This window comes from Garra rufa, chromosome 19 (genome assembly GCF_049309525.1).
Source record: "Garra rufa chromosome 19, GarRuf1.0, whole genome shotgun sequence".
NCBI classification, from domain to species: domain Eukaryota; kingdom Metazoa; phylum Chordata; class Actinopteri; order Cypriniformes; family Cyprinidae; genus Garra; species Garra rufa.
Genome location: NC_133379.1, coordinates 41,078,292 through 41,094,743, shown reverse-complemented (window position 1 = coordinate 41,094,743; position 16,452 = coordinate 41,078,292). Strand labels below are relative to the sequence as shown.

At 43.4% G+C, this 16,452-nt stretch overlaps 1 protein-coding gene across 1 annotated transcript; it reads left to right on the top strand.

Annotated features, from left to right (window-relative positions):
* Positions 1–4,121: 4,121 nt before the first annotated feature.
* LOC141292907 (vitelline membrane outer layer protein 1-like) lies at positions 4,122–14,186 on the top strand. Its single transcript, XM_073824957.1, has 4 exons — positions 4,122–4,449; positions 5,789–5,916; positions 6,040–6,153; positions 13,895–14,186. The coding sequence occupies exons 1-4, from the start codon at positions 4,243–4,245 to the stop codon at positions 14,070–14,072; spliced, it is 627 nt and encodes a 208-aa protein (XP_073681058.1). The 5' UTR covers positions 4,122–4,242; the 3' UTR covers positions 14,073–14,186.
* The last annotated feature ends 2,266 nt before the right edge of the window (positions 14,187–16,452 follow it).

Sequence of the window (16,452 nt, the reverse complement as noted above, 5' to 3'; positions counted from 1 at the left end):
GGCGGCCACGGCCGGACAGGCAGTTCGGGTGGCCATGGCGGGTCAGGAGGCCATGGCCGGGCAGATAGTTCGGGTGGCCATGGCGGGTCAGGAGACCATGGCCGGGTCACCAGTTCATACGGCCATGGCGGGTCAGGAAGCCATGGCTGTGTGGACAGTTCATAAGGCCATGGTGGATCAGGAGGCCATGGCCGGACTAGCAGTTTAGGTGGCCATGGCTGGGCAGTCCCCGTGGCCCTGGCCTCGGTCCTCGGCCAGGCCACGTGGACTCGGGGCATATAGCCCCCCCCAAAATTTTCTTTGGGAAATTCAGCAGTTCATAGGGGGGAGGCTCTGGAAGGCTGGCCGGGATCAGCTGAGACTCTGGACGGCCGGACGGGACCAGCTGAGGCTCTGGACGGCGCTCTTGAGGAGCGGGCTCTGGAGGGCGCTCTGGCGGCGCAGTCACTGGAGGGCGCTCTGGCAGGCTGGACTGGACCAGCGGGGTTTCAGGAAGGCCGGACGGGACCAGCGGGGTTTCAGGAAGGCTGGACGGGACCAGCGGAGGATCAGGAAGGCTGGGCGGAACCAGCGGAGGATCAGGAAGGCTGGGCGGAACCAACGGGGGCTCAGGAAGGCTGGACAGGACCAGCGGAGGATCAGGAAGGCTGGGCGGAACCAGCGGAGGATCAGGAAGGCTGGGCGGAACCAACGGGGGCTCAGGAAGGCTGGACAGGACCAGCGGAGGATCAGGAAGGCTGGGCGGAACCAACGGAGGATCAGGAAGGCTGGGCGGAACCAGCGGAGGATCAGGAAGGCTGGGCGGAACCAACGGAGGATCAGGAAGGCTGGGCGGAACCAGCGGAGGATCAGGAAGGCTGGGCGGAACCAGCGGAGGATCAGGAAGGCTGGGCGGAACCAGCGGAGGATCAGGAAGGCTGGGCGGAACCAGCGGAGGATCAGGAAGGCTGGGCGGAACCAGCGGAGGATCAGGAAGGCTGGGCGGAACCAGCGGAGGATCAGGAAGGCTGGGCGGAACCAGCGGAGGATCAGGAAGGCTGGGCGGAACCAGCGGAGGATCAGGAAGGCTGGGCGGAACCAGCGGAGGATCAGGAAGGCTGGGCGGAACCAGCGGAGGATCAGGAAGGCGGGGGCGGAACCAACGGGGGCTCAGGAAGGCTGGACAGGACCAGCGGAGGATCAGGAAGGCTGGGCGGAACCAGCGGAGGATCAGGAAGGCTGGGCGGAACCAGCGGAGGCTCAGGAAGGCTGGACAGGACCAGCGGAGGATCAGGAAGGCTGGACGGAACCAGCGGAGGCTCAGGAGAGAGAATAGGTGCTGTGAACTCTTGAGGAATCGCCATGTCCATCAGAGCCATAATATCCTCCTTGGCCGGGAACTCAGGAATGGAGGCCATCTCGACCGGAAATGCCTTGGGGTGTCTCCGGGTTGGCAGGTGGCCGGGACCATTGGTGGGGTATGTGGAGGTTCTTGGCGTTGGGTGAGCTGACGCGATGTGGTGTGCTTCTGAGGGGGCTGGATGAAATTGACTCACATTCTCTATTTGTTTAATCTCGAAATTAGAGCGGTTTAAAGAAAGAATGATATTGACCAATTCGACAAACGGGAAATCATGAACAGAGAGATCGCAACGAATCATGTCTTGGTCCAGCCCCAACAGAAACACAATGCTGATACAGGCGTCGGGCCAGCTCACCTGATGGTAAAGCTCAATGAACTCCTCCACATACCTCTCCAATGTCCGACCACTCTGCCGTAGTCCCCATAGCCTGTCCTCAGCCTCAGTCATCTTTAAAGGGGTGTCGTCTTCTGTCAGGGTTGCTGGGTGACACAGAGCTATTGTGAAAGTCCAAGAGCCAGGAGTAAATCCAAAGAACGTATTTATTTCCAAATGACAGACAGGGAATCCAAACAAACACCAGCAAACTAACTTTAAGACGACACAATGACACAAAAGGGCAAACGACTTATAAAGGGTAGCTAATGATAGAACACAGGTGACACAGATGACTAATAATCAAAGACAGGTGATACAGATGATGACTAAACAAGGACTAAACCAAATGATCACAAACAGACGGGGGAAGACAGAGGGAGAAACCAAATGACAAACAGAGCAAAACAAAGGCAAAAGACATGAAGTGTCAGGTGACATGTGACAATAGCAGACTGGGCCAGAATCAATAAATACTTGTGAATCAGAAATCACAGACACAGATAGATCATATCAGCTTAAAAAGCTTTTTGAATTCCATGGTTTTCCATACCAGGACATCATAAAAAAAGGTCCTTGGCTGGTCTTAAAATTTGGAAAAATAAAACCTCAGTTGAACAGCAACACATGACAAATTGCACCGTGTCATTATTTATTGAACAAAAATAAAGCTAAAATGGAAAAGCCACGTATGATAAAGTTAGGACACCCTTACTGTTAACATTGCAATGAAGAGGGTAAATAACAGTAAAGCACTGCTAATCAAATACCTTTGATTCACTGATCATCAGCCAGTCTGAGCGCCTCTATAAAAGCATAAGCTTTGGCAGTTTGCTGGTCTGGAGCCTTCAGGTGTGTGTTAACACAATGCCAAGGAGGTAAGACATCAGCAATCATCTTAGAGAAGCTGCCATCAATCTGAGAAGAGTAATACGGCCATTTCCAAACAATTTGAAGTTTATTCACAATTGGAAGACATTTAAAACAGACACCTCTCCTTCTAGGAGTGGACGTCCCAGAAAATTCACCCCAAGATCAGAGCATGTAATGCTCAGAGAAATGGCAGACAACCCAAAAACTACACTTCAGCCTTTACAGGCCTCAGTTAACATGTCAAATCATGACAATACCATTAGAAAAATATGGGCTTATAAGGCTTGGCAAAAGAAAGCCTCTTCTACCTAAAAAAAGAAGAATGTCCTTTGAGCAGACGAGACTGAAGTGGAGATGTTTGGCCGTAATGTACAGCGCCAAGTTTGGTGAAAATCTAAAGAGCATATCAGCACAAACACCTCATACCAAAAGAGAAGCATGCTGGAGGATCATTTTGGGCTTGTTTTGTAGCCACAGGACCTGGGCACCTCACAGTCATTGAGTCGGCCATCAACTCCTCTGTATATCAAAGAATTCTAGAGTCAAATGTGAGGGCATCTGTTCGACAGCTAAAGTTGGGCCAACATTGGGTCATGCAACAGGACAATGATCCCAAACACACCAGCAAATATACAACAGAACGCCTGAAAAGAATGCAATAGCCCAGTCAAAGTCCAGAGCTCATCCTGACTCAAATGCTGTGGTGAGAGCTGTGCATAAGCAAATGTCCACAAACCTTAATAAACTGGAGAAACGTTGAAAAAAAGAGTGGTGCAAAATTTCTCCAAAATGATTTGAGAGACTGATGAAGTCACACAGAAAATGAATGCTTCAAGTTATTGCTGCTAAAAGTGGATTTACAGGGAATTGACTAACTTCGTCACACATGGCCTTTCCCTCTTGGCTGTGTTTTTCTTAAATAAATAACGAGACTGTGTGATATGCCATGTGATGATGTTCATCTGAGGATTTATTTACCAAATTTTAAGACCTGCTGCTTATTCTGTCCTGATACAGAAAACCATGGAATTCAATATGGTGTCTTAACTTTTTCACATGACTGTATATGAACATATATTCATAGCTAACTGAGGCTGATGTTTTGTGTGTATTTATCCAAATTTATCCTGTGATTTCAGAAGCTGAATGAAAATACTTTTACGAGATTTAAATTCATCTTGTGTGCCTCAAAATAAAGAACACATATGGGTTTGGACCCACATGAGGGACAGAATGACCTTTTTTAGCAGATCACTTCCTTTAACACTTGACTCCTTGCAATTCATTTGTTTATGCAAACACCTGACTTCACTTTTATAGGTATTATTATTTATGTAACTGTTTTCAGGGACATGAACGGTTAAGCATACAGAGTTTTGTTAGATCAGGGTTTGTATTTGTGTGTGTTCAGTCACATAATATTTGTTGACATGGGCTCAGTGTTCCTGGCTGCTGATTGGCTAGAACCAGGATATCACACTATTGATAAACCATATAAATACATTCTGAAAGAATCAGGAATTTTCTGTGGACAGACTGCAGTTGGCTTGGGTTTTCTGTCCTGGATTTGAAGAAACCGTTGTTCCTTTAAGCACTGGATCAGTTTTTGGTGTAGAAACTAAACTGAAATTTCATCAGGTCCAGTGCTGCAGCAATGCATCTCTTCATTTCCATGATGTTTTCTCTGCTAGTCATTATTGGGCTGCAGGTGAGCGCTGAGTCCGCAGGAAGACGTCCTGAACGGAGCATCAACAGACATTACAGATCGGAGCTGATGGTGCTGAATGGAGGAAAATGGGGGTCGTGGGGTGATAGGGAAATGTGTCCAAGTGGAACGTATGCTGCAGGGTTCAGTCTAAAGGTAAGCTAAAAATTGCCTTAATTACAATTAAAATTAGTATGGGGGTGGTTTAATGCTTAAAGTATAAGCTGGTGAGTAGTGTTGCTTTCGTCAACGAAAATGATTAAATATCGTCGTCAACAAACCTTCATCACGTGACGAAAATGAGACGAGACGAAACGTAAATGCTATATCATTGACGAATAAAAACGAGACTAAATGTGGTTTACAAAATAAAATCTATGCTAAAATGTCTCTTTATTTTCATTGACGAAAACAAGATGAAACGAAATGTTATAACGTTATATATAGAGCTGTATCCCTTCTAGCCTAAACCGTGCAGACGCAGGCGACGTCACTTCCTCAAGCCACACTCGCGGCATTATCTAGAAGACGACTACAAACAAAGTTAAGTCTGACAGAAAAAAGGGACCAATTTCCAGCCATTTTTGGGAGAAAAAGAAGAAACGACACACATTTTACTTGCACTTTTTAGTAGTGATGGGAAAATGAAGCTTTTCGAAGCACCGAGGCTTTCCCATCAACTGTATCGTTCATTACTCGAAACTTTTCAACACGTCTCAGATGTCAAAGCGATTTTTGGACAGTTTCATAAAATAAATCAACTTGTACTACGAAAACCATAAGAAAAAAATAAATAAAAAAATTATTTTACTTACACAAGGTATAAATGAATTAATCTGTAAATAAACTTATAAAAAAGAAAAAAAGAGACTAAAATACAATTTTCATTAACCAAAACTAGACTAAATGTCATCAGTTTTCGTTGACTAAGACTAGACAAAAATAGTTCTGGATAATTCTGACTAAAATAAGACTAAAATGCTCAGACTTTTAGTCGACTAAAACTTGACTAGACTGAAAAGAGTATGAACGTGACTAAAACAAAAAAAAGTAAAATGACAGCTTCACGCAAAGACTAGACTAAAACTAAAATTAAAATCGGCCACCAAAAACAACACTACTGGTGAGTGAGTGTTGAAGGTTCAAATCCTTAGAAAAAATTAATTCTGGAGTTGCTGTTAATAATTAAATTCCAGGTATTTCTATGGAAAACTGCAACTGCTCAAGTTTTGTAACTGCTGATTACTAAAGAAACATGAAGTTGAATGTTCCTATGGATTGGGTTAGACCAAGGATTCCCAGCTGCTCCTGAAGGCACACCAACAGTAAACATTTTTGAACAAACTTGATTCAACTCATCAGCTCATTAGTAGAGACTCCAAGACCTGAAATGGACAGGTCAGAGATGTTGGTATACCTCCAGGAACACTGGGAGTTGGAGTTAAGATGACAAATTTGTCATAGTGGTTTTTTTTGTTTGTTTGTTTTCTTTAAGGTGGAAGAATCTATTGGTCGTGGAGATGATACTGGACTTAACGGAATTCGCCTTCACTGCATTAATAATTTTAAAGGCTTAATACGCTCGTATCACGACTACTCCACAGTTCAGTCAGATGTAGGCAGGTAATTAAGAATTGTTATTAAGAATTGTTACATTGAGAGCCAGAGGCAGTTTTTTTTCTTAAGCGAGACAAATGAATTTTCTTAATAATTAGTGGTTTAAAAAAATGTTTTTTGTTCTTTCAGCTGGGGTCGGTGGACAGAAATCCAATGGTGCCCTTCTGGATTCTTGACTGCTTTTCAGCTGAGAGTCGAAAAATCCCAAGGAAAGGGTGACGACACGGCCGCAAACAACATCAAGTGAGTATGTGCTTTTGAGCTGTGCTGAAAATTCTTTAACCAAATTTGCTGCTCCTGATGAAAAATGACTGGGCTTTTACAAATTGCTTCTAAATCACTCACTTTATTATCATCACCAAATCTTTTTGGAACTGATTGCAAAAAACTATTAATTTAAAAGTGATATTTTTGCTGAGGTCGACTATATTTGTCTGGTACTGTCCTTGAAATATAGCCTGGAAAAATCCAGACCCTAATCTAATATAATATTAAGATTAAGGGTCTGGGATCGAGCAATGAAAAGGACCTAACTCGAGGGGCGGCACCAAGCGTGCATTTGAATCTCTCACTGCACGCAATTGGATAACGCCACGACCAATCGCAACAATACATGGTGTGACGTATCCAGAGCGACGGTGAACATATAAGAGTGGATTTCAATGTTATAACATAAACAATGTGACAAGATTAATAACTATTAATTACGACAGCCGAATCAACCTCATAAAACAATTAGGTCCGATCAAACTATTCATTATATCAACTAATATGTGGATGGACACTAGCGTTTCATTCAGCAGCGAGACATATCGTCCTGTTCAAGTTAGGCTACTGTATTACTATTGAATAGTTCAGTTTTTCGTTACAGTAAGTTTACCAAGTGACTCTTACCATTGGAAAATGAGATGGACCTCATCCACAACAATCCCAATCAGGTTGTCCCGGTAGACCTTGTTCGATAACATTTATCGCCACTTCTTTTTTAACAGCCAGGACTCGAGACTGCTGAATGCTATCTTCAGATCTGTTCCTCTTCGTGGTCGCCCCAAACGCTTAACTACCAGCAGAGCTAACTGAGAAATTAAACTCTTGCCGTATCCAGTCGGCAAAACAGCAAAAACGTCCTTCTTGCAAAAGAACGATTCGAGCGCGGCTTTCTGTTACTCTTTTAAATGAAAAGCCAAGTCTAACTCATTGTCATTGTAGCGGCCAAAGCCGTTTCAAACAACTGGTTTTCATCTGTAGAATAGATCTCTTTCAATGTTTACTAAATGATTCCGGACGTCGCAGCGTTGTCGTCATCAGCTTAGCTCGCCTCTGGCCCGCCTACATCAGATACACCGATTTGATTGGTTCCCAGAACTGCTTACGTATTGCAGTAACATGCATCATTGCTCGATACCAGAGTGTCTTGCAGAGACAATTCAAATTGTGCTCTCGCGAGACCTCTGGATTTCCAGGGTACTTGAAATATGCAAGGAGGTTAGATATTTAGGACATTACATAACTGACGACCTGTCTGATGATAGGGACATTTACAGACAATGTTGTATGCTGTACGCTCAAGTTAATATGCTGATGCGTAAATTTAGTATGTGCTCAGGATTGGTTAAGACCACACTTTTTCGAGCATTTTGTACCCCTATGTATACTGCCCATTTGTGGTGGCGTTACAGAAAAAGTAGCATGCAGAAACTTAAAGTAGCATATAATGATGGGTTGAGGCTGTTGCTTAAGGTTCCATGATGGAGCAGTGCAAGCCAAATGCTTGTTAGTGTTGGTGTGCCAACATACTCTACGGTGTTGCGTAATTTGATGTACAAATGTATGTGGAGGTTATCAGACTCTGCAAATGGTATTATTTCAACACTGACGAACCCGGCACTTAGTTCAGATTTTTCTCCATTGTGTGGAAACATTGGCGAACTAGTTTGTATGTAAATATTTGATGTTGTGGATTCTGTCTGTTTTGTAATTATTAATTGTTTTTGTTATTTTGTTTGTTGTATTGTTTGTGTACTTTTTTGGACCATGATGTGTCCGTAATAAAGTTTAAAGTAAAGTAAAGTATATAAATGAACATTTTTCCTCTCTTGTTTTGCAATCGGCTATCGGGCAAAATAAATAAAAATAATATCGGCATATCGGATATCGTCAAAATCCAACATCGTGCATCCCTACTTTATTGTCATTGTACATAAAATACAATGAAATTCTAGAGCTTCTGTTTAAGGTGCACAGGCACAAAATAAACAGAATAAAAGAATAAAAAGAAATGTACATAACAGAAAGAAATGTTCGTACATAATAAATAGACTAAGAATATAAGAAGAATGAAATGGAAACAACTGCTTGTATAAAATATAAATGAAAAATAGCTTGTGAATAATTACTTGTGTTATACTTGTAATTACTTGTTTTAAACAAAAGATCGCCTATACACATTATTATCATGCTAATTTATTTAATTATTCACTTGCTTAGTTACATTGCAATTATTCACTCGCTTAGTTACATTGCCAGAGAGTGAATCTGTCATGATTGGGGCTGTGGGGCTTCCCTCAGCCACCTGAGGTCGCTGTTTTCCCTTCCCTGCACACACATCCCTAATTGTACACTCCTGGCTAGTCGTTATCACTGATTACACGCACACCTGTTCACAATCACATCTGGTCTATAAGAACACTCATTTCCCACTACTCATCCTGGCTGCATTGTTTCCTGTTGGTTTGTATTTTGTGTCCCTTGAACTCTTGCTCCAGTTTTGCTCTTGTTTTTCGTGTCGTGTTGTGCCGTGTTGGCCTTTTGGTTTTGATTTGTTTGTTTGTGTTCTTTTGTGTTTTGTTTAAATTAAAAATACTTCCCTGCATTTTGGACCCTGACCTCCCTTACTCAACCGTGACAGAATGCAGCCAGCACAAATGGGTCCAGCGGGGAAGAATTTTTTTTTTTGAGGCGGCGGTCGGGGCGGCGACCATTCCCTCTGCTCCCAACACGGAGGGGATGTCGTTTGAGGCGGCGTCGGCAGCGCGCTTTGAATATATCTACGCCTGCCTGGCGATGGACGCCCGTGTCGCAGAGAATTTGCGAAGGCGCCCCTTCTTTGCGGTGGGGGTGGAGACGGAGTTTCGTGGGAAGGTGGCGGCTTCCACTCTCTCTGTTCCGAACGCGGCGGTGACCGCTCTCTCTGTTCCGGACGCGGCGGTGACCGCTCTCTCTGCTCCGGACGCGGCGGTGACCGCTCTCTCTGCTCCGGACGCAGCGGTGGCCGCTCTCTCTGCTCCTGACGCGGCGGTGGCCGCTCTCTCTGTTCCGGACGCGGCGGTGACCGCTCTCTCTGCTCCGGACGCGGCGGTGGCCGCTCTCTCTGCTCCGGACGCGGCGGTGAACGCTCTCTCTGCTCCTGACGCGGCGGTGGCCGCTCTCTCTGTTCCGGACGCGGCGGTGGCCGCTCTCTCTGCTCCTGACGCGGCGGTGGCCGCTCTCTCTGCTCCTGACGCGGCGGTGGCCGCTCTCTCTGCTCCTGACGCGGCGGTGGCCGCTCTCTCTGCTCCTGACGCGGCGGTGGCCGCTCTCTCTGCTCCTGACGCGGCGGTGGCCGCTCTCTCTGCTCCTGACGCGGCGGTGACCGCTCTCTCTGCTCCGGACGCGGCGGTGAACGCTCTCTCTGCTCCTGACGCGGCGGTGACCGCTCTATCTGCTCCTGACGCGGCGGTGACCGCTCTATCTGCTCCTGACGCGGCGGTGGCCGCTCTCTCTGTTCCGGACGCGGCGGTGAACGCTCTCTCTGCTCCTGACGCGGCGGTGGCCGCTCTCTCTGTTCCGGACGCGGCGGTGGCCGCTCTCTCTGCTCCTGACGCGGCGGTGGCCGCTCTCTCTGCTCCTGACGCGGCGGTGGCCGCTCTCTCTGCTCCTGACGCGGCGGTGGCCGCTCTCTCTGCTCCTGACGCGGCGGTGGCCGCTCTCTCTGCTCCTGACGCGGCGGTGACCGCTCTATCTGCTCCTGACGCGGCGGTGACCGCTCTATCTGCTCCTGACGCGGCGGTGACCGCTCTATCTGCTCCTGACGCGGCGGTGGCCGCTCTCTCTGTTCCGGACGCGGCGGTGAACGCTCTCTCTGCTCCTGACGCGGCGGTGGCCGCTCTCTCTGTTCCGGACGCGGCGGTGAACGCTCTCTCTGCTCCTGACGCGGCGGTGGCCGCTCTCTCTGTTCCGGACGCGGCGGTGACCGCTCTCTCTGCTCCTGACGCGGCGGTGGCCGCTCTCTCTGTTCCGGACGCGGCGGTGAACGCTCTCTCTGCTCCTGACGCGGCGGTGGCCGCTCTCTCTGCTCCGGACGCGGCGGTGGCCGCTCTCTCTGCTCCTGACGCGGCGGTGGCCGCTCTCTCTGCTCCGGACGCGGCGGTGGCCGCTCTCTCTGCTCCTGACGCGGCGGTGGCCGCTCTCTCTGTTCCGGACGCGGCGGTGGCCGCTCTCTCTGCTCCGGACGCGGCGGTGAATGCTATCTCCGTGCCTGACGCGGTGACGTCCGCTGTCTCCGTGCCTGACGCGGCGGCGTCCGCTGTCTCCGTGCCTGACGCGGCGGTGTCCGCTATTGGGCCTGACGCGCCGTTACACGGGCCTGGCCCGCCATCCCTCCCCCTGACTTGCCTTCCTCCGTGCCTCCTCCCTCCAGACTTAGGGAACGTCTGGGAGCCGTTCCGTGGGGAGGGGGTACTGTCATGATTGGGGCTGTGGGGCTTCCCTCAGCCACCTGAGGTCGCTGTTTTCCCTTCCCTGCACACACATCCCTAATTGTACACTCCTGGCTAGTCGTTATCACTGATTACACGCACACCTGTTCACAATCACATCTGGTCTATAAGAACACTCATTTCCCACTACTCATCCTGGCTGCATTGTTTCCTGTTGGTTTGTATTTTGTGTCCCTTGAACTCTTGCTCCAGTTTTGCTCTTGTTTTTCGTGTCGTGTTGTGCCGTGTTGGCCTTTTGGTTTTGATTTGTTTGTTTGTGTTCTTTTGTGTTTTGTTTAAATTAAAAATACTTCCCTGCATTTTGGACCCTGACCTCCCTTACTCAACCGTGACAGAATCACTGTGAAGTTTTCACCAGATTCAACCTAAAAACTTAAATTCAGCAGCTGCCTTAAAATTCCAAATCATTTCAACTCACTACAATAAAGTGAGTTAAAATGACTTGTACATTTAAGTTGATTTAACTTAAAATTTTAAGGCAGCTGCTGAACTTAATTTTTCACCAGTTAAGTTGAGATTACCCGTTTTCCTCGCCCCTTTGCCCATTTAGATCCGCATGTCTTACGTCCTCGTTACTCCGTTACAATAATAATAATAATCAGTACAACACTATACTGAAAAGATGGAATAGTCCCAGCGATAAAAGATCCCGGTCATAACTCAGAACCGCGGATGGTAAAGTAAAACTGCAAAATGATCTGTGTTATGCTGGTAATCCATGCACAATTGCTTGTGACTCTTAAGCTCTGCCCATGCATGGCATGCCTCCAGATTTTTTTTTTTTGTTGTTGTTGTTGTTGAAAGAATTGTAAAGATGCATCTTTCCTTTTTAAATCTGACGAAACGAAAGACTCTTTAGAGATATGTACAGTGGTGTGAAAAAGTGTTGGCCCCCTTCCTGATGTTTTATTTTTTTGCATGTTTTTCACGCTTTAATGTTTCAGATCGTCAAACAAATTTAAATATTAATCAAAGATAACACAAGTAAACACAACATGCAGTTTTTGAATGAAGAAACAAAATCCAAACCCACATGGCCCTGTGTGAAAAAGCGTTTACCCCCTAAACTCAATAACTGGTTGGGCCTCCCTTAGCATCAACAACTGCAATCAAGCGTTTGCGATAACTTGCGATGAGTCTGTTACAGCGCTGTGCAGGAATTTTTTCCCACTCATCTTGGCAGGATTGGTGTAATTCAGCCACATTGGAGGGTTTTCGAGCATGAACCACCTTTTAAGGTCATGCCAGAGCATCTCAATAGGATTCAGGTCAGGACTTTGACTAGGCCACTCCAAAGTCTTCATTTTGTTTTTCTTCAGTCATTCAGAGGTGGATTTGCTGGTGTGTTTTAGATCATTGTCCTGCTGCACCCAAGTTCGCTTCAGCTTGAGGTCACCAACAGATGGCCGGACATTGTTTTTCAGGATGTTTTGGTAGACAGCAGAATTCATGGTTCTATTTATCACAGCAAGTCTTCCAGGTCCAGAAGCAGCAAAACAGCCCCAGACCATCACACCACCACCACCAAACTCTTGGGGATCATTAAGATGTGTTCTCGCAAACCTGAGATGAGCCTTTATGTTCTTTTTGCTCAGCAGCGGTTTTCATCTTGGAGCTCTGCCATGCAGACTATTTTTGCCCAGTGTCTTTCTTATGGTGGAGTCATGAACACTGACCTTAACTGAGGTAAGAGAGGCCTGCAGTTTTTTAGATGTTGTTGTGGGGTCTTTTGTAACCTCTCGGTTGAGTCGTCGCTGCGCTCTTGGGGTAATTTTGGTCGGCTGGCCACTCCTGGGAAGGTTCACCACTGTTCCATGTTTTCGCTATATGTGGATAATGGCTCTCACTGTGGAGTCCCAAAGCTTTAGAAATGGCTTTATAACCTTTTCCAGACTGATAGATCTCAATGACTTTCTTTCTCATTTGTTCCTGAATTTCTCTGGATCTCAACATGATGTGTAGCTTTTGAGGATCTTTCGGTCTACTTCACTTTGTCAGGCAGGTCCTATTTAAGTGATTTCTTGATTGTGAACAGGTGTGGCAGTAATCAGGCCTGGCTGTGGCTAGAGAAACTAAACTCAGGTGTGATGAACCACAATTATGTTTTAACAGATTGGGGGGGGGGGGGGGGGGTGTTATTATTATTATTAATTATTAATTATTAATTATTAATTATTGATTAATATTTACATTTGTTTGATGATCTGAAACATTAAAGCTTGACAAACATGCAAAAAAATTAAAATCTTTAAATGGGCCAACACTTTTTCACACCACTGTAGATACTCTGTAAGATTGGCCGAAACTGTGTGTTATGTCTCCTTTAAGTAATGAGACCTTTTTGTAAAGTGTTACCTATTTTTCTTTATAATTCTTTTGCACATTTGTGACCCTGGACCACAAAACCAGTCTTAAGTCGCTGGGGTATATTTGTAGCAATAGCCAAAAATACATTGTAAGGGTCAAAATTCTTGATTTTTCTCTTATGCCAAAAATCATTAGGAAATCAAGTAAAGATCATGTTCCATGAAGATTTTTTGTAAAATTCCTACTATAAATATATCAAAATGTAATTTTTGATTAGTAATATGCATTGTTAAGAACCTAATTTGGAGAACTTTAAAGGTGATTTTCTCAGTATTTTGATTTTTTTGCACCCTCAGATTCCAGATTTTCAAATAGACGTATCTCGGTCAAATATTGTCCAATCTAACAAACCATACATCAATAGAAAGCTTATTTATTGAGCTTTCATATGATGTATACATCTCAGTTTTGTCAAATTTAACCTTATGACTGGTTTTGTGGTCCAGGGTCACATTTGTTTATTTTATACATTTTTTGTGCATTGCTTTATTGTATTAAATACATGTATTGAATGTTCAGTTCTTTTTGTTATAAGTTATTAAACCTGTTATACTGTATAATGACAACACTTTTTTGCAACAACATTTTAACATTGTGATAATATCGTACCCCATGATAAATAGCGTGAAATGCCTAGTTCCCACTTTAAGTGAAACTCAGTTCCTAGGACATCTACAGTGCAAGATGGATTGAAAATCCTGATGAAGAAACGAAAAGATGAGACGTAAACACCTGAGAGTATGACTAAAATGTTAAAGTGTTAAAAATTCTAAAAATAAAACACATTTATTCTGTGGCACCTACATTTTTTTTTAGGTGTAAGTGAAATAACATTTTATCATAACGTGAATTTCTTCCAGGTTCAAATGCAGTCAAGGGTCCTTACAGGGTGAAGGCACACAATGGGGCGATTGGGGCGACTGGAGTCAAACATGTGAAGGAAAAGGAATCTGTGGTATCAAGACGCAGGTAGAAGCGCCGCAAGGACGAGGAGACGACACCGCTCTCAATGACGTGCGCATGTACTGCTGCAATTAAGGTGATGCGATCGCAGTAAAACACTCGGATCGAGGAGCTGTTTGGAAGATCTCAGTGATGTTAGTACTGCTTATATCCTAATATCGATTAAAATATACATTTTGCTTGAAATAACATTAGTGTTTGTCTGTTTATTAACCCCTTCAGACCCGAATTCTTTACCCACTTGATATCTTCTCTTCTCCAACATATAAATGAGTCTAAAAAAGTAAGATTTGTGCCAACTCATTTTTTATTAGATTTTTCTCATGTCCACTACAATGGACGCTGGGTCTGAGAAAAACAAAAATCCTCATTTTTTAACCATACATAATAATTAGAGCTTGTGCACTATAGTTGAACTAGTGTTTAAGATTGAGAAAAAACACACTGTAAGAATAAACAATGCAGTAAGAATGTGGAAAAAGGGTAAGATGATATGAAATCTAAAAAATGTTGTTTGATCCCTTTTTTTGGTTGAAGTGGGTGAATTGGAGTATATGTACAAATGCCTTTGTGTGTGTGTGAATGGGTTTATGTGTACTTGCTGATTGTTTTGATGAATATATGATTGTGTGCATTATAGCATCAATGCATTAATGTGCATGGAGGGGTGTGAATGTGTATTGCATTGTATTCACTGATCACACATCCACTATAGCTGTTCCTCACTAAAATCAATGAAATATTGATTTACAGGCTATAGTCAATTTGAAGACATACATGAAATCATAATAATATTAATTTCATTCATTTACATCAACATTAAAATTTGTAGCTCTGTATTTAGCTTTGAAATGCTTCTAAACCTGTATTACAACTGATTCATGAGGTTCCTGCTGATATCACTCAAGACCTGATGTCCATTGTGATTGCATTGCATTTCAAAAAAATCCTGTGTTCTGCAAATCTGAAAGATCTTCAAAATAACTTTGAATATTATCATTTGATAGTATGCATATAAATGGTAAAATGTGGGCATCCTCCTCTTCCTGTCTAAGTTGGTTATCATGTCTCTTTTTTGTGATGCCTGTAGCTCAATCAGATTAAGTTAAGAGTCATATCTTTGTTGTGATTGGTTGATCAGGGACCAATCAGTGACCAAGCATTGCTCATATTATAAAAAACATAAAATTTTATTGGTTTAAACAAAAAGTCATGTGATGTCCACGCAGGGTCTGAAGGGGTTTTAATGTGCTTTTTTGTTGACTTGACAGAAATCATTAACAATGAATCATTAACAAAAAAATGAAGAAATGATTTGTGAACAACAGACACATTTGGGACAAAAAAATGTTTGTTGATCGACTCCATGGAACATGGGAAGTGTAGTCCAGGGTGATGTGTAAAAGTCAGTGACATGTGAGAGTAAATGAAATGAACAGGCGATCTCTTGTGGTAGAAGAACATAGACAGGATTTGTGACATGGATGGCCTGAAACTACTATTTATTTAAAGGAATCTGCTTTACAGTATCTGTTTGTCTTTAAAACCTCATGAAAAAGAAAATAAAACACTATCATGCAACGCTGTCCCTTACCAAAAAGAAGTATACTTCAAGTTTATTTTATTACTTAAGTAAAGTTCAAGTATATTTTTAAGTATACTTTATGTAGTAAGTACACAAATATCAGTGTAATAGTAGTATACTTTTAAATGTACTATTTCAATATACCTTGGGGCTAAATTGGCCCACTTTCTAGTATATAAAAGTATACAGTTGTAAACTTTGAGTACACAACTAGTTTACATCTATGTTTTTAGTTTGTACTGCAAGCATACTGAAAGTGAACTTATACAGTAGATATACTGATAGTTTACTAATTAAATACTTTTTATGCATTTTAGTGCACTTTGAATTATAGTGTCAGTAAACTACTAGATTAGTAGTTTTATACTTCAAGTATACTCGTAAGTTTTCTTTAAGTGAACTTTACATCATACTTTAGGTATACTACTATGCCACTATTTATGTATTAATTTGTATATATTTTGTTATATGAATATCTGAACATACAAAACATCAAAAGAAAGAACAGGGGATCTGCTTGTAAACAAAAACATTTTATTCTAGCTTCATGCATTCTTTTTCATAAACACTTGAATGTGGGTATGTTTCATAAATAAAAAATAAACAACATTTTGAACAAAAAACTAAAACTAAAAAACACTATTGATGATAATCAAAGCGTAGATGGAGTTGATCAACACCCCAAAGTTTGACAGTCATTATTACCTCTTCATGGGACGACATTTTATTCCATAACATTACACAGTTTTACATATCTATGGTTTTTATGCTTTTTATGTCTGAAGATTGTGTTAGATCACGTTGATGCATCTGTTGTTCCGGTTTATTCTTCACTTGTGTTTTGGAAATTCTGTTCAGAAGATGTGTAAT

Bases quoted from the DNA above. Each gene is read 5' to 3' on its own strand.
- LOC141292907 (XM_073824957.1), top strand. From the start codon at position 4,243: ATGCATCTCTTCATTTCCATGATGTTTTCTCTGCTAGTCATTATTGGG. The intron at 4,450-5,788 runs GTAAGCTAAAAA...GTTTTCTTTAAG, and splicing joins CTGCAGGGTTCAGTCTAAAG to GTGGAAGAATCTATTGGTCG. The intron at 5,917-6,039 runs GTAATTAAGAAT...TTGTTCTTTCAG, and splicing joins GTTCAGTCAGATGTAGGCAG to CTGGGGTCGGTGGACAGAAA.